General features: G+C 59.6%; 2 protein-coding genes across 4 annotated transcripts; both read right to left on the bottom strand.

The window, feature by feature from the left end:
* Positions 1-2,638: 2,638 nt before the first annotated feature.
* GPAT4 (glycerol-3-phosphate acyltransferase 4) lies at positions 2,639-17,335 on the bottom strand. Of its 2 annotated transcripts, XM_039526309.1 has the most exons (13): positions 17,180-17,335; positions 12,502-13,371; positions 9,505-9,574; positions 8,892-9,189; positions 8,347-8,421; positions 7,680-7,769; positions 7,480-7,573; positions 6,776-6,891; positions 6,389-6,444; positions 5,977-6,062; positions 5,440-5,568; positions 5,273-5,352; positions 4,339-4,447 (listed from the first exon to the last, which is right to left on the bottom strand). In XM_039526309.1, exons 2-13 carry the CDS (start codon positions 12,664-12,666, stop codon positions 4,339-4,341), a joined length of 1,368 nt encoding a protein of 455 aa, XP_039382243.1. In that variant the 5' UTR covers positions 12,667-13,371; positions 17,180-17,335. The 2 variants fall into 2 exon arrangements, with proteins under 2 accessions (XP_039382242.1, XP_039382243.1); XM_039526308.1 differs by lacking the exon at positions 17,180-17,335 and having other exon boundaries at positions 2,639-4,447; positions 12,502-12,666.
* A 3,798-nt stretch (positions 17,336-21,133) lies between these two features.
* Positions 21,134-23,888, bottom strand: LOC120397439 (protein phosphatase 1 regulatory subunit 3C-B-like). Of its 2 annotated transcripts, XR_005593800.1 has the most exons (3): positions 23,747-23,888; positions 21,982-23,314; positions 21,134-21,908 (listed from the first exon to the last, which is right to left on the bottom strand). XR_005593800.1 is itself a non-coding variant. In XM_039523268.1 (2 exons), exons 1-2 carry the CDS (start codon positions 23,758-23,760, stop codon positions 22,417-22,419), a joined length of 912 nt encoding a protein of 303 aa, XP_039379202.1. In that variant the 5' UTR covers positions 23,761-23,888; the 3' UTR covers positions 21,134-22,416. The 2 variants fall into 2 exon arrangements, 1 of the variants encoding a protein (XP_039379202.1); XM_039523268.1 differs by having other exon boundaries at positions 21,134-23,314.
* Between the last annotated feature and the right edge of the window lie 2,166 nt (positions 23,889-26,054).

The following is a 26,054-nucleotide window of genomic DNA, read 5'->3' as shown; positions in this document are numbered from 1 at the left end:
CCGAGCCCAGCCCCACTGCGTGGAGGGAAGGATCCAGCCACGGCTCTCCGCAGCCCCACGGGCCAGGCCCACACATGAGCAATGCCTGAGAGCTGCAGGAGGCCTGGAGCAGGCATTGCCCCCCAGACCATGCTCTGCAGTTCTGGGGAGAGGCCCAGCAAGGGGGGGGCAGGTCTCGGGGGTGGGCACCAGGGCTGGCGCTGCAGGGGACTGGGCCAGGCTGGGGGTTGCTGCTGTGGGCAGGGCAGGCTGTGTGCCCACCCCCGCAGGGGCTGCTCCCCTCCCTGCAGCAGCTAGTCCCCTCTCCTCCCCAAACCCTGGGGCAGGGCTCTGGCGTGTGGGGGAAGGGCGCCCCCTGCAGGGCCCGGACAGCGTACACGGCTGGCTTTAGGCTGAGTCCCCTGATCTGCCCTGCGCCCAGCCAGAGCATGTCGAGTCCCGCGGCCCCGCTCCCCTGGCCGGAGCACGGCAACCCTGCGGCCCGGCTCCCCCAGCCTAAGCATGGAAAGTCCCGCGGCCCCGATCCCCCGGTTGGAGTGCGGGGGATCGGCGCCACGGGACTTGCCACGCTCTGGCCGGGGGATCGGGGTCGCGGGGTTGCTGCGCTCCGGCCGGAGTTGCGGGACCGCAGGCCTTTCCGCGCTCGGGCTGGGGGAGCCCAGACTGGCAGGACAGCCTATTGCCATGCTCAGCACTGGGGGCCTGACTGGGCACAGACAAGGCACTGCTATGCAGAAGCTCACCACACTGGAGGCCCAGTGAGGCAGTGTAGGGCCCTGCTGGAGAGAAGCTCACAGCACTAGCACCTGCACTGGACACTGTGCTGGGGGACCGCACAGCAGGCTGTTAGTCCTTTCTCTCCCTGAGTTTGCCGGTTCCTTCTTTACCTTCCAAGCCAATGCCGCTCCGTTCGGGGTTGCAGGGCTTGCCGCGCTCAGGCCAGGGGATCGGGGCCACGGGGTTGCTAGGCTCCGGCCAGGGTCACAGGACTTGCCGCGCTCTGGCTGGGGGATCGGGGTTGCGGGGTTGTCGTGCTCCGGCCGGGGGAGCCCAGACTGGCATGGACAGCCTATTGCCACTCTCAGCACTGGGGGCCTGGCTGTGCACAGACAAGGCACTGCTATGCTGGTTCCTACTTTACCTCCTGAGCCAACGCCGGGGGAGCAGGGCCCTGGGAGAACCCCAGCCGGCGTGCCGCAATCCGAAGTGGCTCCGAAGACTGGGGCACCGCCCGGTGAGTACAAGCCCCTTGCTAAAGCCGGCCTGGAGAGCGTGACATGACCAGGTGTGCACATGGAAGGCCCGATCCCTGCAGCAGTTCACAGCTGAGGCAGGGGAGCCTGGGAAACAGCGAGAGGCCAAGGGCCAGCAGCACAGCCAGCAAGAGCTGAGCCTTCACAGGGACACCTCTGTAGGGCAAAGGCCTCGCTCACACCTGTCAGCAAAGGCTCAGCAAGGGCCCTGCCCCTTCCACCTGCTGCCTGGGTGACTTGCTCAGCTCTACACTGACCTCACTAGGTACTTGGGGCCCAGGCTTACGCCCCCCCCCCCATGGGCATCTGGATGGGGGGCCTGGCAGTCATGTAAGGTGACCAGATATTCCAATATTAGGGGCTTTGTCTTATATAGGCAGTTTCTCTCCCCCCTCAAAAAAGTCTCCCCATTGTTCATACATTGTCCAGTCACCCTGGCTGCCGGTGGCCCCTCTGGGTACACAGGTGCCCTGGCCAGGAGTGCCTGGTGCTCATGGTGACCTCCCGTGTACTTGGGCCCCAGGATGGGGGAGCCTGGTGCTTACCCCAAGCCCTGTGGGTACCCAGATGCTGCGATGGGGTGGGCCTGGCGCTCACACCGACCCACGTGCATACACGGGCCCTGAAGTGCTTCAAAATACCTTGCAATGCAGCTGGAACTAGGCTACAGCTGGGGCTAAAGCCTCTCTGCCTTGAGGTGGGAGCCATGCAACATGAGATGAGTGGAGGGTGGCAGGAGGGATCCCCCAGAGAGAGCCCAGACCCTGGCATGGGGGGCAAAGACTCCCCTTGGAGTGACTTCCACTGGCTGTTCCTAACCCCAGGTTAGAGGGGCCTAGTGGAGCAGTGCTGGAGCCCCTTGCCTGGGTTAAGCAGGCACGTTGGAGTGTGCAGTGCCCACGGCAGGGGTGCTGGAGCACAGCCCACTCATCTCCAGGGGAAAGGCCCAGGTGTGGAGGGGCCAGGCCCCAGACACTGTATGGGAGACTGGCTGGAGCAGGGCCTGGGGGAGGCCTCCAGCACAGCAAGGACTCAGGATGGGGCTCCAGGCCTCAGTGCTCGGTGGTATCGGCGCAGGGCAGTGGCAGTGGCCCAGCAGTGGGGCAGAGGGAACAAGGAGCCAGGGCATGTGGGAGGCACAATAAACCAGCCCAAGCCCCAGAGGGAGGAGAATGGGGCTGTGGGCAACCTCAATCCAGGACCCCCTGCAGCTGGCCCAGGGAGATCCAGAGAGCGGGGTGCTTGAGCATAGCACACGGAGGCAGCAGTGAATTCAGGACTAACATGGGCCTCGGCCCAGGCTCACAGCACAAAGGGAGAACAGTCCCTGCGAGGCTGAGGCCTGGGGGGTGCTCAGAGCCAGAGACGGCACCAAGCTCTCCTGATGGGCAGGTGGGAATGGCTCTAAGGCTCCCAAGAGACTAAGCTCATGGCTCTGGGGATGCACAAGCCTGCCAGCCCCCCTCCTAAGCTGCACTGCCAGCCTTCCCCAGGCCACCCGTGTGCTGATCCCGTGAGCACCCACTGGCCCACTGCAGCTGAATCAGCACTTCTGGACACCTAACTTCCACCTCATAATCGCCAGCAGCCTCATCCCATCAGGGAACATATTCAAAGCACATGGCCGAGGAATTAGCCACAGAAATCCAGCCAGCCAGTCCCCCGATTAGGCAGCAGAGCCAGGGTAGAGGGGGACTGGCTGCCCAGTGGCCAGGGAGAGCAGCCCATCACTTTTCACCTCCATTCCAAATCCAGCTACTGTCCCGTTCCCTGGCTGCTGCTCTCCAACCCATGCCTGGCCCAGCCTTCCCTGACTCCCTCCCCGTTAAGTCAGGTGATAGCCCCCCTGCAGTCAGGAAAGCAGGAGCCAGTGCTAGACTTTGCACTCACTGTAGCTTGGAGGATGCACAGCACAGAGCCGAGGAGAAAGGGCTGCAGCAGGACGGCTCCATGCGCTGGGCAGCCATGCCCACAGCACTCTGCTCAGACAGCGATTGGGAGGCTGGTGGTTCCAGGGAATGCCAGAGGCAAATGCACAAGCTGCACTCAGCCCCTGTCAGGCTCCACCGGGGGACCCTGGAGACTGAACTCTCCTCTCACCTTAGAGGTGGTCCTGCCATGCACAGGCTTTCCTTGTGGTGCTGTGGGCTGTGAAATGGCTGATGCCCTCTACCCCAGAGTTGATTGCATGTGTGGGGCTAAAAGAAGGCAGTGCAGGGTGCAATCCTGGGGCTGGAAGTCACTAGGGACACAGGAGACTGGCAGTAATTTGACATTACACAAGCAGCCTGTGTGCCAAAGGTTGCACTCATGAGCTTTCAGCTTCATGTGTGTCTGCGCAGAACTCCTCTCCCCACAAGGCCTGATGCTGACACAGGGCCAAGCGTCACCAGCAGGGCCCTCTTGCCACAGCGTCTTTCTTCCCTGCCCCACATGGTCCCCACCCCACCATCCAGGGAAGAAGCTGAGGTGGGGGGTGCGCACGTATCGGTATAGCAGCTCTGAGTGCAGGTGGGTCCCTCTATCCCCTGGCTTCCCCCAGAAAGGTTAGAGCTTGGGGGGCTGACACATCCAGGGCCATAGGGGATTGCTGCACTGGGGGAGGGAACCCCTACACCGCAGCCATCTGGGCACAGGGCAATGCAATGTGCCCAAGCTGCGCAGCTCTGAGGTGCCATTCAGAAGTCAGGCCTACAAGGTCCCTTCCTGCTGTTGAGGCATCTGTGGCAGCAGGGACCCCTCTCCTAGCTGCTGGCAGTAGCCTGGCACTGACCCACTTGCACCCTCAGCCCCTCCCACTGGACCCGCAGACCACGGCACAGCTGTCAGTGTTCCATTTAATGCTGGCCCTGCAACGGGCTGAGCTGTAACAGTAACAAGAAGGCATCTTTGCCAGCAGCCACTCAGGGCCTGCAGGCTCCAGGCAGCGAAGTGTCTCTGGGGCAGAGCCAGAGGATGGAGAGTGGGCTGAGCAGCTCTGGAGCAGCCTGAGGCCCAGGATACAACGTGGCTCCAGAGGGGCCCGGGGCAGCACTGGAGGCAGAGCACTCCGGATGGGCCCGGGGACAGCGTGCAGGCAGAGAGCTCAGGAGCGGCTCCGGTCCTCATGGTTGCCAACGATCGTCTTGCTGTAGAGTTTCTGCTGCTCCTCCTTGAACGTGTCCTTCACTTTCTCCCTTTTCAGGCCCCCGTCCCTGGGGAGAGTCGGGTGATCAGACAGGCCGTGGGGGAGGACTGCCCCTGGACTCACAGTACCTTTCCCCAAGCCCTGTTGGTGCTGGGGCTGCCCAGACCAGCTCTCACACACCTGGGATGGGAACACTGTCCTCATTTTCCAGTGACTCGCTGAGCCAGGGCCAGAACTCAGAAGTCCCGGGCTCCTGGCCGTGCTCAACCATCAGACCCCCGAGCAGCAGAGGGATCAAGCTGCTCAGCCACTGGCTACGATACAGGAGCCTGGCTGCTGGACTTTCATTCTCAGAAGCCCCAGTGATCGGGAAAGGACACCCGCCTGGCTTGCTCTTCCAGGACAGCACCCAGGGGAGAGGCTGTGCAGAGCAGGGTGCCCCACCGCAAGCTGCCATCCACGAGTAAGGCCCACACGGCATGAGCAAGAGGCAGCTGCAGGCTCCAGAGGGCACTGCCGGGGCGTGCTCAGCACATGCTTCTCTACAGCATGGATCCGGGGCCTACACACCTCCAGGCAGGGCTCTGTGCATTGCTCCCAGCACCCCTGACAGCCCTGTCCTACCAGGATCCCCCAGAAAACTCCACCCTGCCCCAGCACAGTTCAGTGGGGCTTTGTGTGCCTCAGCCCCACCACTCTGCCTATGGGCACACACTGCAGCTAGGAGTCGCTGCCTGCCTCACAAGCATCGCCCCCCTGAACCAGGCAGCCAGAAGGCTGGATCTGCAGCTGGGCCTCCCTCCTGTGGGCTGGAGCCTGGGAGCAGAGCAAGCTGGGCACCTCTGAGACCTTGGACCCAGCACTGGGAGGAGAAGTTCTGGTTCTGACTCACCACAGTAGATCCACAAGGCCTCCCTGCCTGGCAATTGCTGACTTCACCCGGTTGGCAAACTGGACAGCATCCTCTTCAGGCTGTGGGAGAGCAAAGCTGTTTAATATGAGCAAGGGACCCGACCCTCGGCAGCTCCCCCACAGGCCTGGCACAGCCCCCTCACTCACCTGCCTGGTCATGGGGGGCAGGTACCAGACGCTGCAGACGATGGCCCAGCTGGTCATCATCCTCAGCAGGTAGGTCACCATTCCATACTTGCTGCTGTTCCAAAAGGCATCTCCGAACTGCGGGTCATACTGCAGAGGGCGAGAGCGCCCATGGGACTGAGACCCACAGCAGGGCTGGCCGAGGCATCGCCCTGGGCAAGGCCTCAGTCTCAGGCTCCCCAACCTACAAGCATGGCCAGTTCTCGGCTTCCCCACTCCCACAGGACAGGCTCATGAGATGAGTCCCAGAGATTCAGGACCATCTCCCTACTGCCCACAGCTCAAAGCTGAGAACAGCCCCTCATGCCAACCGGGGCTGCACAGCTTTGGGGCCCTGGTGAGGGAAGCTGGTTCCCCGCACTGCCCCTGGAAGGGCCTTGTTCTACTGCCCCCACCCTCCATAAGCAGCCCTAGCGGGATGGGCTCGTTGCAGCCAACTTCCCAGAGCCTGGGCTGGAGGGGCACTGCTGTCTGCCCCAGGCACGGAGCCGCTCGCACCTTGATGGCTACCGGGTAGACTGTGGCTCCAATTTCAAAGCTTCCCTTCTTGAACATCATCACAGACGTGTTGTTGATGCAGGTGCCTGTGAAGAGATGAGTGCAGCTGCCTCAGCCTTCCCCAGTGAGCACATACCGGAGTCCTGGCTAGGAATGCGAGGACTGTACCCTAGGGCTCCTCAAGGGCCAGCCCCATGGGGTCCCCCAACCACGGCAGTCGGTGCCCAGCGCTATCGCAGGCTCACACGGCTCAGCCCCGACCTGAGGGACAGCCTCAGAGCTCTGGCAACACACAGGATGCAGCCTCCCTTGCCTTGCCCCAGAGGAGCGGGGATGACACTCATGCTGGCATCAGCCATATGGTGTCCTTCACAACCCGCCATGGGTCGGTGCGGCGTAGCCTGCAGCTCACCTTCCGGGAAGATGAGGATGGGCAGTTTGCTCTTGTCCTGGACGTGCTCTGTCAGCCTGCAGGGAAGAGAGAGTCACTGACTGGCACAGCTCCCTGGGCTGCCCTGCTGGCTCTGCACCCAGCAGCCCTGAACTTACAGTGCACACCCATTAACCTTCAGTCAGGGTACACTAGTTGGATGCATGTAATGCCCAAGAACCACCTAGGACAACCAGCACTCTGACAGGAAGGAGGTTCCTCCTCCACTGGAGCCGGAACCTCCACTGGAGCCGGACAACCTTGGCTCCCCCTCCCCAGCCACACCTGTGTGGGATTCAGGAGAACGGGCTGTCTCCAGCAGGCCCTCCCTTCCCCTGCCTGGGAGGAAGCTATTGTCTGCTACCCTACCTTTTGGCAACGAGGTGGCGATCTTTGACCTCAGAGCGTTCGAACCAGACATGGGGACACGCCTTCATCACGGCCCTCTGGATCACACCCATGAGCCCCCCGTGGATCTGACCCACCTGAGCCAGAGGAAGACACAGGTTACAGCCTTTGCCTCAGCCTGCAGGAGTCACCAGGCAGCTCCCAGCCTCACACAGACAGATTTCCTTCCCAGCAGAGTGCTGGAGGGACAGCCCTGCCCCTCACAGGTGGCTGTTAGGGGAAGGTCACACCTGAGGGGGGGGTCTGGGAGGAGCCCAGACCCCCATCATACACTTCGTGCTCAGGGCAGCCAGTCTGAGACTGGGACCTGCCCTTTCCACAGCCAGCAAAGCCCATGTGCTGGGGCCGCTGGAAGTCCTGCGTCCCTGCACCAAAGGAGCCCTGGCCTCTGCAACCGGGGTGCCCAGAGGCTGCTGAACCACTGTGGGGAATCAACCAGATGTGAGAGGGGCTGTGTACACAGGCAGTGCTGGGCATCCAGGCCCGGGGCCCCAGACAAGCCCATTCAGGTCCACGCGTTTTGTAAACTCACTCAGCCTCAGAACCCCCTCCTCCCGCGAGGCAGGAGAGCATTGGCTCCATCGTACAGCAGCTCAGTGACCTGCCCCCGCCAAAGCTGGGCTCCGAGCTCAGCCCTCCCCGGGGACGGAGGGAGTGGCCCTTACCATAGCGTAGTAGCCATCGCTGGCCAGGATGATCACGTCAATGGGGGAGGTGTGATTAGCCACACAGATGCCTCCATTTTGGGGTCTGTTTTCCCTAAATATAACACAAAACCAAGATGGGGTGACAAGGGCAGCGGGAGCCTGGCCTGAGCCAGGGAGGAGCACGGCAAGGCAGGCCGGGAGCCGATGCTGCCCCTTACTGGTCATGGTAGGTGATGATGGCGGTGAGGGCACGCACGCAGATCCGGTAACACATCAGGTGAACGTGCTTGCTCAGGAACTCCTTCCACCTGCAGGGTCAGAGCAGAGATTGTTACCCCAGACTGCCCCACAAGCCACCCACGCTGGAGCGCCCTACCCTGAGCCAGGAGCTGCCGCAAGGGCCACGTGGTGAGCTGGGCTGGGGGACACAGGGTGGGGGAGTGACAAGGCTGATCTGTGTACCCCATGTAAGAGGGACCAACAATTTCCCCTCCCCTCATAGAGCATGCGAAGGGCAGAGGTGTTTGTAACTGTACTAACCCAGCCCAACTGGGACACCATGCAGGCTGGCTCCCATCCCATCCATCCGTCCAGCCCGACCCCTTTCCAAGCTAGTCACATGCCGAGACAGAAACCCATGAACTGAGTGTGACACTTTGCTGATCTGAGCTGGGCTTTGTAGAGTTCAGGGCTGTGAGGTTTGCCACAGGAGTGCCGTAGTGGCATAGAGCCTGCTGTGTCCGCCCCCCAGGGATGCAGGTGCCAGTCACCTTGACCCCTTGCCCACAGACATACATCTCGACAGTGGCTGGGATGTCGAGGGGGAGACTCCCCTTCCTGCCCCCCCATCCATACTCCTCCATGTTCAGTGAAGGGCCAACTCACCTTCCATTGGGCAAATATCCCACCACTGTGGTGCCAACCACCAACAAGCTGATGCCTGTGAAGGCCAGGGCAATCCTGCAGGAGGGAGAGGGATATTACAGGCCGGCAAACAAATAACATGCAGCCTCGTGGGTGTCAAGCCCTGCTCCTGTCTGCCAGGCAGCAGTCTCTCAATGGACCCTGCTGCAGGGTGGGTGTCTCTCTGTGTCCTTGTGCTGCCAGGAGGACCCAGCACCTCTGGCTCCCCTGAGCCAGTTGGGATTTCTGCAGAGAGGATGGGCCCATGGGAATGCGTGTGGGAACTTGGGAACTCCCACCCCAGCTCACGCTACCCAGGCTCCCCGCCACTGCTCTAACCGCCAGACCACACACTTCTCCCAGGGCCAAAGACAGAGGCAGGAGCCCCAAGTCCCAGCCCCTGGCTCTAACCATCAGCCCCGGCCCCTCTCTTGTTGTGGGCAAGACGACTGGAAGCAGGCAACGCACCAGCCAGCGCAGTGCCGGGGTGCCTGGCAAGGAGGCTGTTGCCAGGGGCAGCTCCTCACCTGAGTGGCAGCAGGAAGCAGTACCGGATGAGCACACCCAGCCCCCACAGCACAGTGAGGCGCAGGCTGATGTACTGGAAGTTGTAGTTGGTCCGGCTAAGCAAGTTCCAAGACTCCAGCTCCTCAGCTGAGAACCGCTTGGTCACCTCGTCGTCCATGATGGTCTCGATGCCCTTGCGGCAGAAGTAGAAGATGTCAGAGAGCTCGAACTCAGGTGTGTCCAGGGCTTTGCTGCTGCCGCTCCGGCGGATCTCTTTGATCTCCTCCTCCAGGGACGTGGGCTCCTTTGCAATGATACCTGCAACACGGGCCAGGTGCTCCAGTGATGGCAGCCTGACAGGCCCGCCCCCTGGCTGCAGGCGGGGCCAGCCCCGGACCCACCCTCCCTCCCTCCCGCTCCCTGCCTGCAGGCGGGGCCAGGCCCACCCTCCCTCCTGCCCCCTGCCTGCAGGCGGGGCCAGCCCCGGGCCCTGTCCTAGACATGGGACACCCACAGACCAGCTATGCCCCACTTATCTCCGTTGCCCAGAGATGAGGCAGTCCCACGACAGGGACCTCCCACATGCACACACAGACACGGAGCTGCTGATGGGAGGGGATGGCAGGCTCTCACCATTTACATAGGGCTTGTACAGTGGGTGGTTCTTCTCCTTGGCGCCACGCTCTATCCTCAGCGTCGCCCACTGAAAGAGACACAAGGTAAGCAGGACTTGCACCCCACCCTCAAGAACCCTCATCTTCCGGGGCTTCTTCCCCTCCAAGTCCCTGGCTGTGCAGACAGAGGATTCCAGGAGCGCGAAGAGGGGTTCTCAGCACAGCACTGACGTGAGAATGGAGACTGGGCTGGGAAAGTCCACTAGTCCACACCGGCAACCAGCCAGGACAGCTGTCTGCTGCGGGACCTGGCTGCTAATGAGGATGGTGCATGGCGTGGAGCTGGGGGAGAGCCCCACTGGGGGAGACTGCTGTGAAGGCATCTGCATTCAGTTCTGGGCACCGTGTTACCTGAGAGATACTGACAGAGCAGAGGGACTTCAGAAAAGAGAAACACCTACCCCGGGGCAGGTTATGGAATACCTCTCCCCAGCCCCAGAGCACGCTCTGCTGCTTTCAGGCAGTCCCATGGCACTCTGCTGCTCCCTCACTGGGTGCCATTGGCTGGACTCCATATGGACCCTGATCACTTGTTCTCGCCCCTTGGCAGAGAGGGCTCCAGCATAAGGTGAGCAGGTGAATAACCCAGCACTATTTCCCGATTCTCATTTCCTCCCTCCTGGAATCAGAGGCTGCATTTTAAGGTTGCTGATGGAACCAGCAGGCCAATAGTGTGCGGGGCTGGGACCCCTCCCTCCTCCCACTTGGCTAACAGCTGCTCCTACTTCTCTGTGCACCATTGCTCACAAACAGCAGCGCTGAGCAGCCCCCAGGCAGCTATCTGGCAGCAACAGCCAGAATCAATGCCCAGATCACCCTTATTCACAGAAATCTCCCCTCAGCTGCTCCCCAAGGGCACCAGATAAACACACGGGTTGGATTTCCAGCCGGTCAGCCTGCCCTCCACGGAACCTTCGCGATAGCTAGGCTGGGAAGGGTTAGATTTTTCTCTAAATGTCTATTTCACCATACACATGCAAACAACAGACAAAATAATTCCATCAATAATAATCAAAATGTATAGCTAAGCAAAGGAAAAAAGGCTGCTTGAGAACCTATCGGAGTTTGACTTACAGAGATTTACTTTGTAAACGCTGATGTGTGATATTGACAAATTTGTGTTTGAACCATTATAAGGCTTTGACTTTACGAATCTCAATGTCTAGTGTCATACTATAACGGTCTGCTCCCCTGGCCCCCTCCCCCATTTCCCACAACAGTGAAAAATTAAATGGATAAAAATAAAAAATGCTTAAAAATAAACATCGCTATCACTTGTCAAAATGAGAGCAATGAAAAGCAGAATTCTATCACACCCGTCTTCTCAATATGGGCCTGGAAAACCAACGCTGAAGGAGAACAAGATGTGCACACCTACTCCAGCCCCATCTCTCCCAGCAGGGGCACTGTAGGGAGCAGGGCAGGAACGCTGGCTGCAGGGAGCTCCCAGCCCCAGTCGCTCCCAGCAGGAACACTGGCTGTGGGGAGGAAGTACTAGGATAATGGCAGGAATTGGTGGCCTGGAAGCCTTTGGAGAGGTTCCCGTCTGAGGTCAGTCCCTGTTACCAAGGTTTTGGGGGAAAGGGCCCTTGCAGAGTTCTGCTCACGCCTGCTGAGCTGGCAGCACTGAGCCAGCCCTATGCCCGGAAAGGCTGGCTGAGAGCATGTCCTAGGGCAGTCTCCAATCCCCACGAGCTAAATCCTGGCCATGCCCCATGCTTTGCCAGAGGTCAGAGGAAACACTAGGCCTCTTGGGCTAGGAGTCTCCCCTGAAACCTCCCACCCAGCCAGCTAGGTACATCATGGAGCCCTGCCATTGCCAGAGGCGAGAACAGGAGTGGATGGAGCTGGACAGACCAACAGTCTGACTTGGGAGAATGACCTAGCTGTCGTTAGAGCTTGCAGAGCTGAGCATGCTGGCCAGTCCTGAGACCCATCACCCCAGGCAGCACCCTCCTTCCTATTATAGACACCGATGGCTGGGCATGAGCATTGTCACTGCACTCCGGTTCCCTGCATGGAACTTCACTACTGCATCACTCTCCTGGGCCTTGGCCTCCTCTAGCCCCACCTCCTGGGAGCTCAGCAGAGTCCTGGGCCTGCATGACCCTGTCCCGGGGGAGGCCCCAGCTCTAAGGCAGCCCAGGAGATCAGACTGCCAAGGGCAGGCAGGAACAGACTGGAAAATTCCGCTTGGCTTCTCTGAGCCAAGAAGCGCAGGTCCAGAGGGGGCTTCTGGAAACAGCACCACCCAGCCAGCTCCACACTGGCCCTACAGCCGGCAGCAGGCCCTGGTGCCAGGCATGTCTCCTTGGGTCGATGGGCAGATGGCAGCACAGAACATGCTGACTTCAAGGGGCCAGGGACCCTGCAGGGCAGAGAGCCCAGCTGACACCCAGCTTCCTTCACCCAAACTTGTGGTAAAGAAGAGATGCTGTTTCTACTGCCCCAGATGACCAGCTGTCCCCATCCCCAGGAACGAGGCGCCTGCTCCTCACCCTGCCCCCAGGCCCTGCTCCCCTTGGTCTCCTCCCACCACTGGGCTGTTCTTGAGAGGTGCTGAAATCTGCCCTTGCTTGGGTCTGCCATGTGTGAGACTCAGGCCTTCTCTCTCCAAGGGGCTCTGCTCCAGGCAGCCAGTGACAATACAGACTCTGCAGCACTTGTTTACAAGGCCTGTGTCCTCAGCATGGGGGCCCTTTGGAATGACCTACAAGCACAGATCTATGGAGCTGAGATGCCTGAGCCACTCCAAGGACCCCTCTGGAGGTTTCTAGCACCAACACTTGCATCACCAACAGCCCAGCTCTCTCAGCAACTCATACCACCACCAGCCAGGGACAGGGACACCCCCTACTCAAAGGCACGTGCCCCTGGCAGGGATCTCCCCCAGGCACATGGACAGTGGTCAGGGCACCCAAGCTCCTGCACAGTACATCCCGGAAGCATGACTCACCCGGAAAATCTTTAAGAGTGTTTTCATGTAAATCCTGCGGATGCCAAAGGAGACCCCAAAAATGGCTGGCACAATGATGAAAACCAGAAGCAGTGTGAAGAGGACGGTCAGGGAGATTCCCAGCAAGTTAACAACCAGGCTGTCAAAGGGGAGCAGGAGGAACATGATGGAGGGTCCAGGCAAGGCCAACGCCCTGCGACCCTGGGGCCAGGAGAGAAGGGCTGTCCACAGTGATCAGCCAGTCCTGCTACTCAGCAACAGTCCCATGCATGCTCCAAGTCCCCAGCTGGTCACAGACTCCATTCCAAAGTTCACATCCTTTTCTAGCAGCCCGCGGGAGGAGGAATGCAAGGGAACCAGGCGAGAGGACCGTCAGGTGAGACCAAGCAGCTTGGGCGCTGGGGCTCAGAGCAGCTGGAACATGGAGGGCGAGTTCTTAGAGGCTTTGCGAGTGGCACTGTAACAAGGCAGCTGTGTGAACGGGGATTCCCTCTGGGGCCCACCAAACAAGTCTTGTTGCAGGGTGACTCCTGCGTGGCCAGGCAGAGGAATTCCCTTTGGCTTGTTGAGAGAAGGAAAGGTCTCTTCACAGGGGTGAGGTGGGGTCCATCCCTGATCCCGCATTGGGGGAGCGCTGGAAAATCAGTATTTCTAGGAGCCTGCTGCGTGCGGAGCTACTGTCTTTGCCACCAGGACGCAGGCACTAGTTCGGAGCCTCTCCCACCGCCTGTAACAAGTGTTGTTCCAGAGACCTCTGGCATCCACCCACGCTGGAGTCCTTGCAGAAAGGGACAGTGCCTCTGCCCCTGTGAGGGCCCCCGAGCTGTGAGCTGCCTTCTTGGCAAGAGAGCCCCTCACATGCCACCAGTGCTAGGGGAGGGAAGAAAAACCAGAGTCAGGCAAATCAGGTAGTGAGACGTCAACGCACAGAGGGTCTCCTGAGGCCTAGGAGCAGTGAGCGCTGGATCTGAGAGGGCAGAGATCAGGCTGAGGACACACTGCTCACAGTGCAGGGTTCTGGAGTCAGCAGGGTCTGACTCCTCAGCTCCTGCCTCACACTGGTACAGCGCGAAGAGCTGGGAAGTGGGCTCGCTACCCTCCTGGTCCCTGCATTTTCAGCCCAGGTCTGCAATTCAGATCAGTGCAGGAGCCTTCTGTACTTTGCCCTGGCTCACAGGGGTACTGCATAAGGCTGGTGAATCTCCAGAGCAGGAGAGGAGCAAATGGAGCAAGGGACCCCCACCCTACTGATACGGATATCACCACTCAGCACCTCCATCCTGAGGGATCCCTGAGCACTTTACTAGCTACACCCAGAAACATTTCTTCCACCACTGAACATTTCTTCCACCGCCTCTCTGGGGTGGGGCTTGGCAGCTGTTTGACACGGAGCAGCACTACAATGGAGTTTAGGACAGGAAGTGAAGTAATCCTGCAGTGAGAATTAAAGGAGGCTAAATATGATTATCCAAATTGGAACTTGCCAGGACACTGTGACTAAAACCAAGGTCAGCGTCTCAGCGTTATCTCTCATCTGAGAGATGGCACCTCCAGGTGCACAGCATCCTTTGCATCATGCTGGGCCACAGCTCAATTCCCACTCCATGGAAAGCGTCTCTCACTGGATCACCAGAGTGGGGTGAGGGGGCAGTTCCCATCAACCTACTGCCCTGGCCTGACCCTCTGAAACACAGTGACAGGCAACAGGCGGGGGCACGAAGCCCAGCTCTGCAGGCCAGCCCTCCCTTCCCCTTTCAGACACCCCTCTAGCCCCCGCCCCCTTGGCTCCCCTGATATTTCCCACAGCACATTGGAGGCTCTGGCTGCTGGCTCAGCACCATTGTATTGGGCACTGCTAAGAGCATCCTCAGTGCCGCATGGAATACGCGCACCAGTAAACCCTGCTCCCCAAAGAAGTCAGCTATCTCCCCAGAATGTCAGCCCCCTCATGCACCAAACCCAGGAATCCCACATAGCAAACTAACCAGTCAGCCCAGCCAGCCTACCCACCACCACCCTGACTCACCCGAAGGTGCCTGGGTGGAGAAGAGAAAGAATTATAGGACTTAATTAGCACATTCCTTCCATGTAACACCCTGTCCTGGTCTAATGGCCCAGTTCAAGTCATGCTCTGGCAATGGCCAGCAGCACCAGGCATAGTGTGAGGCAGCCCTGTTCAGCTTTGCTCACAAGCTTCAGCCACAGAAGTCTCCAGACAGGGTGGTGACACTGTCACTGGGATCTCTAGCTGGTGTCACACTCACGCTCTCCCTGTGGAACTCAATTGCTGGAATGACTGTCTCAGAGGCACTCAGGGCACAGCCCAGATCAAGCTCCATAGCTGGCTGCTTTCCTAAGATAGCTCCAAGGGTCCACGCTCTGCGGGGATCTCATGCTGAAACCCCACAGAGTGCAGGCTCCTGTCCTCCACCACCAGCAGGGTTGGATGAGGAACTTTTACCCCAACAACCAGATTTTCATAGTATAATGTTGTACCAGACAGGGAAGCAGCATTCTGCCCATTTTACTCATAAGCAATAGCAGCAGGAAGAAAAGGGACCAGCCCAAGGTCACGCTGCAAGTAAGTGAAAAGCATGCTGGAGGAAATGGATTGAGCTAGGACAGGTAACAGCTTCCTCTGAATAACACACAACATAACAGCCAAATGACATGAAGAGTCCCTGCCCAAGGGCATCAGCCTGGTTTCAAGGGCTCGGCTGCAGTTCCAATGCAGGTGTCTGTTTTCTGAAATGGGATGCGGGACCGGATGGCCTTATCTGGCAGCATGGAGTTGGTGACACCTGGTAATACCGAGCTAGATGGCCCCATTGATCTGATCCCGCATAGTGTGTGTGTGTGTGTGTGTGGGGAGACATGACTCTGCCGGTCTGATCCAATGCAGCAGACACAGGGCTAAGTGAGCCTACTGGTTCCACCCAGCACAGTAGCGGAAGAAGAGGGGAAACCAGGCTAAATGGGCCCCCTGAGGTGAACCACCCAATATTTTTCTGCTCAGAGCTTGGGGTTGTGCAGAACGCTGGGTGTCTGGGGGTGGGATGCTGGGGAAGGGCATGTCGCAGGGACTGTCCCCCTCTGGAGTCGGGGTGCCTGGGGGTGGGATGCCGGGGAGGGGGACGGGCGTGTCGCAGGGACTGTCCCCCTCTGGAGTCGGGGTGCCTGGGGTGGGATGCCGGGGAGGGGATGGGCTTGTCGCAGGGACTGTCCCCCTCTGGAGTCGGGGTGCCTGGGGTGGGATGCCGGGGGAGGGGCGATGGGCGTGTCGCAGGGACTGTCCCCCTCTGGAGTTGGGGTGCCTGGGGTGGGATGCCGGGGGGAGGGGGGATGGGTGTGTCGCAGGGACTGTCCCCCTCTGGAGTCGGGGTGCCTGTGGTGGGATGGCGGGGAGGGGATGGGTGTGTCAGAGACTGTCCCCTCTGGAGTCGGGGTGCTGGTGGGTGGGATGCCGGGGGAGGGGGATGGGCCTGTCGCAGGGACTGTCCCCCTCTGGAGTCGGGGTGCGGGTGGGTGGGATGCCGGGGGAGGGGGGATGGGCGTGTCGCAGGGACTGTCCCCCTCTGGAGTCGGGGTGCCGGTGGGTGGGATGCCGGGGGCGGGGGGATGGGCGTGTCGCAGGGACTGTCCCCCTCTGGAGTCGGGGTGCCTGGGGGTGAGATGCCGGGGGCGGGGGGACGGGCGTGTCGCAGGGACTGTCCCCCTCTGGAGTCGGGGTGCCTGGGGGTGAGATGCCGGGGGCGGGGGGACGGGCGTGTCGCAGGGACTGTCCCCCTCTGGAGTCGGGGTGCCGGTGGGTGGGATGCTGGGGGAGGGGGGACGGGCGTGTCGCAGGGACTGTCCCCCTCTGGAGTCGGGGTGCCTGGGGTGAGATGCCGGGGAGGGGATGGGCGTGTCGCAGGGACTGTCCCCCTCTGGAGTCGGGGTGCCTGGGGGAGAGATGGCGGGGGAGGGGGGATGGGCGTGTCGCAGGGACTGTCCCCCTCTGGAGTCGGGGTGCCTGGGGGTGAGATGCCGGGGGCGGGGGGACGGGCGTGTCGCAGGGACTGTCCCCCTCTGGAGTCGGGGTGCCTGGGGGTGAGATGCCGGGGGAGGGGGGACGGGCGTGTCACAGGGACTGTCCCCCTCTGGAGTCGGGGTGCCTGGGGACGGGAGGGGATGGCACAGACCGGCCCATCGCTAGAGACTGCCCAGGCCAGCGGGTGCGGGACACTGCGACCAGGAAATCCTCCCGCAGCGGGGGCTGCGGCCCATTTCCACCTCTGGGGAACAGAGGATTGGGGGACTCGCCAATCTGAGGGGGGGGGCGCTGCGCGGACTATCCCATCTCAGGGGACGGTAGGGGGGGAGCTGGAACTGCGCGGACAGTCCCATCACACAGGACAGCAGGGGCGCTGCGCGGACGATCCCATCTCACAGGACGGGGGGAGGATAAAGGGGGGGGCGCTGCGCGGACGGTACCATCTCACAGCACGGCGGCGGGGGGGCGCTGCGCGCACTCGGTGCAGGCCGGGGCGGGGGGATAACGGTTTTTCATCGCCGCCCGGCTAGGGCTGGCGCTTCCCGGCCGCGCGGGGCTCCCCCCGGGGCTCGGCGGCAGGGAGCTCCCAGGGATCGGGGGTGGGGGGTATGTGAAGCCAGGCCGAACCGGGCCAGTGTCACTCACCTGCCGCCGCCGCTGCCGCCGGGCTCCAGCTCCGCCCCCACCACGTACCGTGCGTGCGCCCGCCCCAGGTTACGTATTACGTCATCGCGCAGCTCGCGGGGCCGCGCACGGCGAGGAGTCAGCGCTCTGCGTGCAGCCGTGGCGTCAGGGGCTGCGCGGGGCGGGCCGTGGAACTGGGCGCCGCTGTGAGGGAGCGGGGCGGGGCCGCCTCAGCCTCGTCACATGGCCGCGACGTGGTGACGTATTCAGGGAAGCCGGCGGAACAGCGCCCCTCGGCTGGAGACCCGGCCCCGCCCAGTCGCGCGGCGCGGCCCGGCCCGCTGTAGTGACGGCTCCGGCCCGGCAGAGGGCGCAGGGCGGCCGTGCGGCGCCGCTTCCTTCTGGCAAAGGGACACGCTAGCGGGGCAGGACGCCTGGGTTCCGCACCGCCCCTCCCCCCCCCCCCCGAGGCTCCCGTCCAGCGCGGCGCATGCCGGGGCCCTGGCCTGGGAGGGTCAGTCTCGGGGAGCAACACACCGGGGGGGGGCCTAGCTGCCCCCCCGCCCGGCTGAGAGCAGCACCGGGGCTAGGAGCCGAGGCTTGTGCAGGGGGCAGGTGCTGACAGCACCGGTAACCACCCAGCATGCAGCGCGCCAGAGACGGGTCGCGGGCTCCTGGCCACCCCCCAAGCAGCACGGGCCCAAGTGACCTCTGGGTGTTTGCACACTCCCCCGGCCCCGGCCCGGCTGGGAGCCGCTCACGCCGGCTGTTTCTCAGGCCAGAGCGAGGTCCCGTCCTTTGGTAGCTACAATCCTGGGCAATCCAGTCCCACCTCCCACCCAGACAGGCAAACTCCATTCAGAGGGACGGCAATGTTATGAACTACGTCTGCAGCCTTCTTTCCCTTTATTAGGGGCATTGAGAGGGGTGCAGAACAAGTTTTGAGTCCTAGGCTCCAGTTGTGTTACTGAGGCACCGCCAGACCTGCGAACCAGCTCCCTTCCACATCCCTCAATTTCTTCCTCTGGCCTATAAAAGTGCTGATGGGGTGGGCGAGGGAAGAGGTTTAATGACACCTTGTTGAGACTAAGGGGGCAATTGTTAGTTATATAACATGGCCTAGGGAACATAAAAAACCCCTTTAACCCTGAGCCTCAGTCCAGGACCCACCCCTGGCAGGGGAGAAGCTGTTTATGATGAGAGAACATTGCTGCTCTTTGTACCTCCTAGCTAGGGTTAAGGTTGGGGGCTTTCAAGGGTTTTAGGCCTAACTCAATAGCCACACACCATCTGAACACTTTGGCTTTGCCAACCTGCAGATTGCAAGTCACACAGCCAAGCCTCGCTTGTCTATTTGTGATAATGGTCAAGGACATTACAGCCAGAGGTGCTTTAATTTACTTACCAAGCTACCAGTGAAGTCAGGTTCCCTGCTGAGCAGGGGACACAGGAGTAACGGGGGAGAGGGGTTCCGGTTTGGCTGCAGTCATGGCAGATATGTGGCTCTTCCTAAGGCTTGTCCACTCTACTCAGTTTTGTTAACAAAACTTACGTTGACACCCAAAAGTCAACAAAACAAAAATCGCCAAAGGGTGTTCACGCTTGCTCCTTCTGTCAACAGATCATGTCCACACTGGGGACACCATCATGGACAGGGTGAGAAATGCACCGTGGGTATGGATCCCACAGTGCAGTGTTGTGGGAAGGAAGAGCTGAGCCCTGCCCATCTTGGGATTCTCTCTGAGTTCTCCCACAGCCCCCTCAGCTCTGTGAGCTCTCGGTGCTGAGGAATGGCAAAGCAGCACAGCAGTCTGCCTGGTGCTGTGTTCCTAGTGCAGGGCAGAACAGGAGCAGCCCAATGATTTGCTCTTTCTTTGTTCCCCAGAGGGAGCAGCACACAGATACTTCCTGCAGCTTTGATAGGGGAGGGGCGCCAGACTGCAGGGCAGCAGAGATCAAAACACTGAGCGGAGCAATCAGGGCAGGCATTGTGGGATACTGGCGGAAGCCAGTTCTGTCAACAAAACAATCAGTAGCGTCTAAGCTGGCTCTTTGTCAACAATAAAGGGAGGGGAAAAGACAAAAGTCTCTCGTAAGGGTGGAAGTTTCTTGTCGCCAAAACTGGGTGTTTTTCGCGACAAAAGTCCCATTGTAGCTTGTAGGCTCTCACTGTTTTGTAACCAAAAGGCAGTTTTAGACAAGTGTAGACAAGCCCCTTGCCCCACTGACCACCCCTCCCAACGGGAAAGGCCTGGATAAACCTAAACTTGCTCAGCTCCTCCCAGTGGCACAGGGAGCTCTGGCAGCTGTTGAGAGGAATGGGGGCTGCCTAGGGGCAATGAGGGCCAAGGCTGCTTGTTCTGTTACAGGTCCGTGGTGCTCTGCTTTCCACAGGCCATACACCAAACACTGCACTCAGCAGCGTGTGCTGCAGGCACTGAGCTGGGGGGACCCCTACGTGGGGGGCACTGCGCTGTGGGAGCCAGCCTGCACCTGTCACTGACTGCACCACGGCTGCTGGCCTCTCTGAAGGCTGCAAGCTGCAGAGGGGTATGCAAGGAGCGGAAAGGGATGGTGTTTGGTGGTAGGAGCTGGGTCCATGCAAGGCGAGTCACCTGGGACCCACATACCTGCCTGGAGCTGCAACTTACCAAGGTCCAGGGTGAGTTATGTGCTGGTGCTGCAGGGTAGTCACTGGGCCACAGTCCAACCAAAGAGGCTTTTGCTCTAATGGACTCAGGAATTAGGAGCTATAGATATCACTGCTGTGTCACCTTCCAATCCCAGCTGCCTGCTAATCACTGGCAAAGGACACAGGAGCTAACAGGCTTTCAGTTCCATGACGCAAGCCCCTGAAATCCTGGCTCCTTGGGGCAGCTTACCACTTAAAGGTGAGGAGTGGAGAAGGGCATAAGAAAAAGGGACCTTGAACAGACACACATGCCACAAGAGGGGCAAGAGACCCTGAGGCTGCACCAGCAACCACGTAACACAGGAAAGCCAGGGAGAAGAGGCTTCTGGCACAGCCCTAGACTCTGTAACACCATTGAAGTTACTGGCACGTGGCAATTGGGTTGAAACTCCAGGAGGCAGTGTGGGTTTGGCATTTCTTCCCACAGCACTAGGGCAAGGGAGAGAGAGATTTTGGTCACAGTTCCTTCTGCCTCCAAGCACCCAGCCCTGAGCAGAGTGGCGGAGGCAGGGCAGATGGTGGGCAGGGAAAGATTCACTGCTCTTGCTAAGCTTGATGCAGTGACCAGAGGCTCCAAGCAGGAGGCGCACTTGGAGGGATGAGAAGGAAGGTGTTGCCATTTCTCTGGTTTGCAAAATTGCTCCTTCCCTTGGTGAAATGGGATAAGCTCTGTTCAGGGGAGGGATAGGATACTTAAAGGCAGGCTTGTGCCTATCATCCACCTACACTGGCAAGGCCACTCTCCCCAGCAGTAACCCAGCTCGGGAACAACACACTCCATGCAGTCAGGGGGTCTGTGACTCTACTTCCATGTGATTCATTGAGGGGGGTGGACCACCTTAGCAATACCAGGGAGATCACAACTCACCATCCTGTGTTTGATTGGGGGAAGGGGTTCAGCCCATTATTGGAGCAATGGGTGCTGGACCTATACCTTGTGCTGGAAACCATCAGCATTTGGCTGGTTAGGTTGTAGTCCCAAGAAGACGGGCCTATCTGCTTACTGGTCTGCAGCTCCATGAAACAGAATGAAACTAAACTTCTGAAAAAAATTCAGCTAGTCACAAGCTCTGCAGCTTTGCCAGCAGGGGGGCAGCCTGCAGGGCAACTTTCATGCTCTTGTGCCCTTCAGCGAAGCTACAGGCAGGCACTGCTCCCACCTCTCACCAAAGAGCAGAGCAACCCGTGGAGGATGGACCTAAGGTGGAGACTGCTTAGTGCACAGCATGGCGTGTGCTAGAGGGGTGGGAGGCGCTGTCCATCGGCTGGAGAGACAGAGGAACAGGGTTCACAAAATACAGAGACTTTATTAAGGTTCTAAATCTATTCACAACAGCTAAAACCAGAAGGTTTCCCAGTGGCCCAGGACCAAGACCACGGCAGCAGCTGGCCCAGCTGAGCACTGACAGCCAGTCCAGCTCAGCCTGTGCCCTGCACGGGCTGCAGACACACAGACCTCAGAGTGAGCCAGGCTACCCTGGGCACTTGTACTTCGCAAACTGTCACTGTACTGTGCCGAGTCACTGCGCTCCCGGAGGGCGGCCAGTAACACCAGACGCAGGTGAGCATGGTCTCCTACAGAGGCGTGATATGAACTGATGCAGCGACCCATGTGCTGTTGCTAGCGGCCTCAGCGACAGCCAGCCAAGCCCCAGCCAGCCTTCTTCCCACAGCAGCAGGTCCTGAAGGAGCACATCCCAATGAGCCTCTCACCACCGTGCCAGGCCACCCGCAGTCTGTCATCTTCAATGTGAAGAACCTGCCAGCCACCTCCACCACGGTAAATGAGACAGAAGCCCCAACAGCCAGGCCAGTGCCTTGTCCCACACCCCCTTGCCGTTTACGAGGGGATTTAAAGTGACAGCCACTGGTTCCCTTCGGGGGGATGCAGACATAGCTCATGGTACACGTGCTGGCCATTGGGCGCAGCAGACAGTCATACTATTATCTGCAGCACGGGCCTGGATGCCTATTTGTCCCCAATGCCTGGAAATTACAAGGCACTTAGGCAGCCCCTCCCATTCCTGTTTATATGCCCACCGGGTCTGCCATTCTCACCTGCACCCCCACGAGTCCAAAAGGCAGCCCCTCCCATTCCTGTTTATATGCCCACCGGGTCTGCCATTCTCACCTGCACCCCCACGAGTCCAAAAGCCCTTGGTTGCTAGGCTGGCAGGGCAGTTTTTATTGCGGGTTGGTCGTTTGACCCGCCAGCAGCTTTGCCGGCCTCTGCAAACAAGCCAAGGTCTGGCCTGGCCCTTCCCCAGTGACTTTCGCAAGTGATGAGACAGCAGCAGGAGATGCCCCTGCACAATCCCTGCCCAGCCTCCCTCGCAGTCTCTGCTAGTGATGCGTTCTGCACGGAGAACCCAGACCCGGGATTCAAGCTGAGCTACGACCTCCAGCTTCTGTGGCAGGTCCTGGTGCTGAAGCAGCGTCCGCAAAGATCAGAATGGACACAGACAAGCTAGTGAAGTAGCAAGCAGTGTCTTCCGCAGCGGGGCTCCCGCATGGCATTGCCTCTGCTGGAGCAGAGCATTGGTACCCACACCTAGAACGCTCGTTCCTACCAGTATGGACCATGGTTTTCCGAACGCCTCCAGGTCTGCCAGTGAGAGAGGACCAGCGCTGCTGCCTTGGAGGGTCCCAGCTGCTCTCCAGCCACACTGGCTCCTCTTACTAGCTGGCAGAGGGCGCTGGGAGGGGACGAGGAACTTGTGTGGCATACCTTGTAGTTGCTCCCACTATTGTTGTCCCAGTAGGTTTTCTGCCCACACTGGAAGGAAATGCAGAACTCGATGGCTCCGCGGAGGCTGGGTGCTTTGGGCAGAGTGATGTCGAAGGAGAACGTGTCCACATCAGCGGCGCCATATGTGTTGTGCATATATTGGCAGCAGACATCCCGGAAACTCCTCCAGGAGTCAAAGGTGATGCGGACGTGCACCTTCTTCTCGTAGCCGATGTTCCTGACCTTGATAGTCCCTGACAGGGAGCGCTCCTGGATCAGACAGTTCTCCAGGCAGATCAGGTTGGTGTGCAGGCGGTTGCGGAAGGCTGTGTAGTCAGCAGAGGGCTGTGGGAAGTCCAGCGTGTACTTCTTTGTCTCTGGGCGAGGGTCTCGCAGCTTGGGCCTGAGGCAGGTCAGGTCGGACAAGGCTTGCTGCAGGTCACACAGGTCCTCCTCGATCTTGGAGAAGAAGCGGACGGCTGTCAACGAAAGCCCCTTCATGTCAGCAAACACCACCCTCTTCTTCTTGCTCCGGCTGCCCTTGGCGCTGTCCCGCCGCTCTGGCTCTGCACTGGGCTTCTGGTTCAGGCAGGAGCGGAGGGGTTTACGCCCCCGGCCACCCCGCAGCTCCTCATAGGAGTTCAGCAGCTTGCGGATGGGAGGAGAGTGGGTCAGGCAGAGCCGCATGGCAAAATCCACAGGCATGGCTGGGGGTGTGCTGAACACCTGGAACAGCCTGGAAAGAAGCACAGACATGGGGTTAGGGGCGTAGCCTGGGGATGGGAGAGCTGAGAACAGATATCTAGCAGGGCCAGAGGACATTGTGATCAGACTGAGAAGAGCTGAATGAATCCCTAGCAACAACCCCCCGCCCCAAATCACCAGCAACCCCACTGCCAGAGACCTGCAACCAATGGCCCAGCGGCCAGTCAGCAACCCCCAAACTCCTGCACACTAGCCACCCACCAGCCCCACACGCCCCACCAGAGACCAGCAATCACTTCGCCCGAGAAACCAACCAACATCCACCTCCCAATTCACTGCCAGCACCCCCAGCCCACCTTCACCCCACCGACCAGTCCCCTGCTCCCCACTGACCCAGCCCCCAACTCCCACTGCTCCCCTCCGCCTCACGGACCTGCCCCCACCCGTGCCCGCTCTCACTCACTCGCTGCAGCTCATGGCTCCACTCCTCGCCCCACTGCTACGCCTGGGACCCAGGAGCGGCAGGTACACCCCCCCGTCGGCCAATCAGCGTGCGGGACACGCCCCCTTGGGATAGAGCGACCAATGGGATCCGAGAGTGACACTGCAGCCCCCTCCCTCGGAGCCCGGCCCCGGGAGCCGGCGCGGGGCGCGCAGAGGGTGCTGCGGACGCGGGGGTCGGTCCCGGGGTGCCAGCGCGGCCTGTCAGCCCCAGCGCCCCTGGGCGCTGCCCGGGCCCCGCAGCGGGCCGGGGGTGCCGCTCCAGACCCCGCACCCGGGGCGCGTGCTGGGCCCGGGGCAGCTGGGATGAGGAAAGGGGCCGCCCGTCACTTCCCTTCGGGGAACGGGCTATTGCTCAACCCCCTTCCCGGACCAGACGTGCTGCTGCGCGGGGCAGTCGCGCCCCGCCTCCCCGCCCTCGGATCGGCTTGGCCCAGGGCTCAGGAGCCGATCACTGCCCGCTTGGAATGAGCTTTAGCCTGGGCCGGGCGGCTAATGGCTCATCCTCCCCTGCTAACCCAGCCGCCGACACCCACCCTGAGACACTGCTGCTAAATCCATCCGCCAGGCTTAACAACAGCCCGGTAATGCGCTCTGTGACCAGCTAGACCCAGCAGCCGCCCCGGGGTGCCAGGGATTGCTGAGAACTCCAGGGGACAAGAGTGCAGCATCTGAGTGCAGGGTCTGGTCTCTCTGCTAGGGCAGTTCATGATTATTGCAGTGTATCACTGCAGGCCACAGAGAGCCCCATGAAGATCAGGACTCTGGTATGATCCTGGTGGATGCTAACATAACCTTCAGCACTGTAATAACGGAGCACCGGGTGAGGTGGGAAATGTCCTCATGTTACAGAGGGGGAACCCAGAGACAGAGAGATGAAAGGAGTTGCCCAAGGTCACAGAGTGTCAGAGCAAGGCACTGACCCCGGGTCTCCCTTTTGCTTGGCAAACTTCACAAAGCATGCTGCTTCCAGTCTCCAGCTGTGGATGTGTTTGTGAACAAGGACAGGCTAGCAGATGGACAGAACTCCCAGTCTATTCCTAGTTGTGGGGAAGGAAGAGGGAGAGGGGCCAGGCCAGCAAAGAGCCCGTTCCAGAGAGGCCAGGGAAACAGGCAGATAATAGTTTCTGAATGTCTTGACTCCACTTCCAGTGGCTCTGATGGGCGAGACTTTAGTATTTAGATAGCCCATGTCAGCAGGGCAGTTCTCACCTCATTGACCAGGGAGAAGGAGAGAAAAGTTCACATGAACTTTCAGTGTGAAAAGTTCACACTGAAAAAGCTAAAAAATTAGTTTCACATCATCACAGTTTTCTTTTTAAACTACAGTCCTCAGTAATGGCCATGGAGCAGATGAAGAGTCCTAGAATGAGAGAACCTGTATTAGACTGTCCAGTAAAAATGATCAATATAGCATCTCTGGAAATAATATTCAGGCCCACCTTTCCTGGTCAGCCCTCACAGGGCTTGCTGGCAGAAAACACCAGCACTTGAATCAGTTCACTCATTTCCTGCACTGCCTGCTAATCTCTCTCAAGCTGCCTAGCCACTTCTGTTAAGCATGACTGATTCGACCTGCTGACAGCACAGATCTTCATCAGCCACTGACACAACTTTTGAGGTTTTTATGTGGTTATCCATCACCAGGGTATCTGAGAGGCTTCCATTAAGCGTAAACGGAAATCCTGCTCTCTGCCTGGCAGCAGAAGCAAATTTAGAGCTAACGAGGGGTGGGGTGGGGATTTTATTATTAATATATAAAGTGATACAGTGCTGTGGGTTTTAAGAGGGACCTTTGAACTAGAGGTCACAAACCAGAGGATCATGCAACAATCCTGCTTGATGTAGACAGACAGCAGATGCAGCAGACATCTCCTTTCTGAGGCTTCCTACCCCCAGCCCTGGGGGATGCACATAGTCTGGAGGAACAAATAAGAGCAGATGACATTTGCCTTTGGCTGGCATTTTAATGCAGGTCAAAGGGAGGAGCTGTCATTTCAGGAACATTATCACCAGTGGACTGCACCTTCCCAGAAGTTACTCACTTGTGTGGCCTCTGGAGAGGCACCAAAGATTACAAGTTCTGATTTGGGTCAAGGAGTCGGTAAATCTTCCAAACCGGGACTAGCCTGAGATCCCAGGCAGCTAGAGAGCTCTGTCCCTGTCATAGGGCAGCAGAGGTAGACGAGTCTCAGGAAAGGAAAAAAAAAAACCCTTTCTGGTTGTCATTACGCCCCCATGACAACACAGGGCTGAAAGGCCCCATGTTG

This window comes from Mauremys reevesii, linkage group 2, assembly GCF_016161935.1.
Source record: "Mauremys reevesii isolate NIE-2019 linkage group 2, ASM1616193v1, whole genome shotgun sequence".
In the NCBI taxonomy this organism is placed as follows: domain Eukaryota; kingdom Metazoa; phylum Chordata; order Testudines; family Geoemydidae; genus Mauremys; species Mauremys reevesii.
Note: the sequence above shows the minus strand (reverse complement) of the source record. Positions and strands in the feature narration are given on the sequence as shown.

What these genes read in the sequence shown, in the direction of transcription:
- GPAT4 (XM_039526309.1), bottom strand. Translation starts at nt 12,666, where the DNA reads ATGTTCCTCCTGCTCCCCTTTGACAGCCTGGTTGTTAACTTGCTGGGA. An exon ending in TGCTTCCTGCTGCCACTCAG is followed by an intron (nt 8,422 to 8,891) that starts GTGAGGAGCTGC and finishes TCCCTCCTGCAG; the next exon opens with GATTGCCCTGGCCTTCACAG. An exon ending in TCTACCCGGTAGCCATCAAG is followed by an intron (nt 5,569 to 5,976) that starts GTGCGAGCGGCT and finishes CGCCCTCTGCAG; the next exon opens with TATGACCCGCAGTTCGGAGA.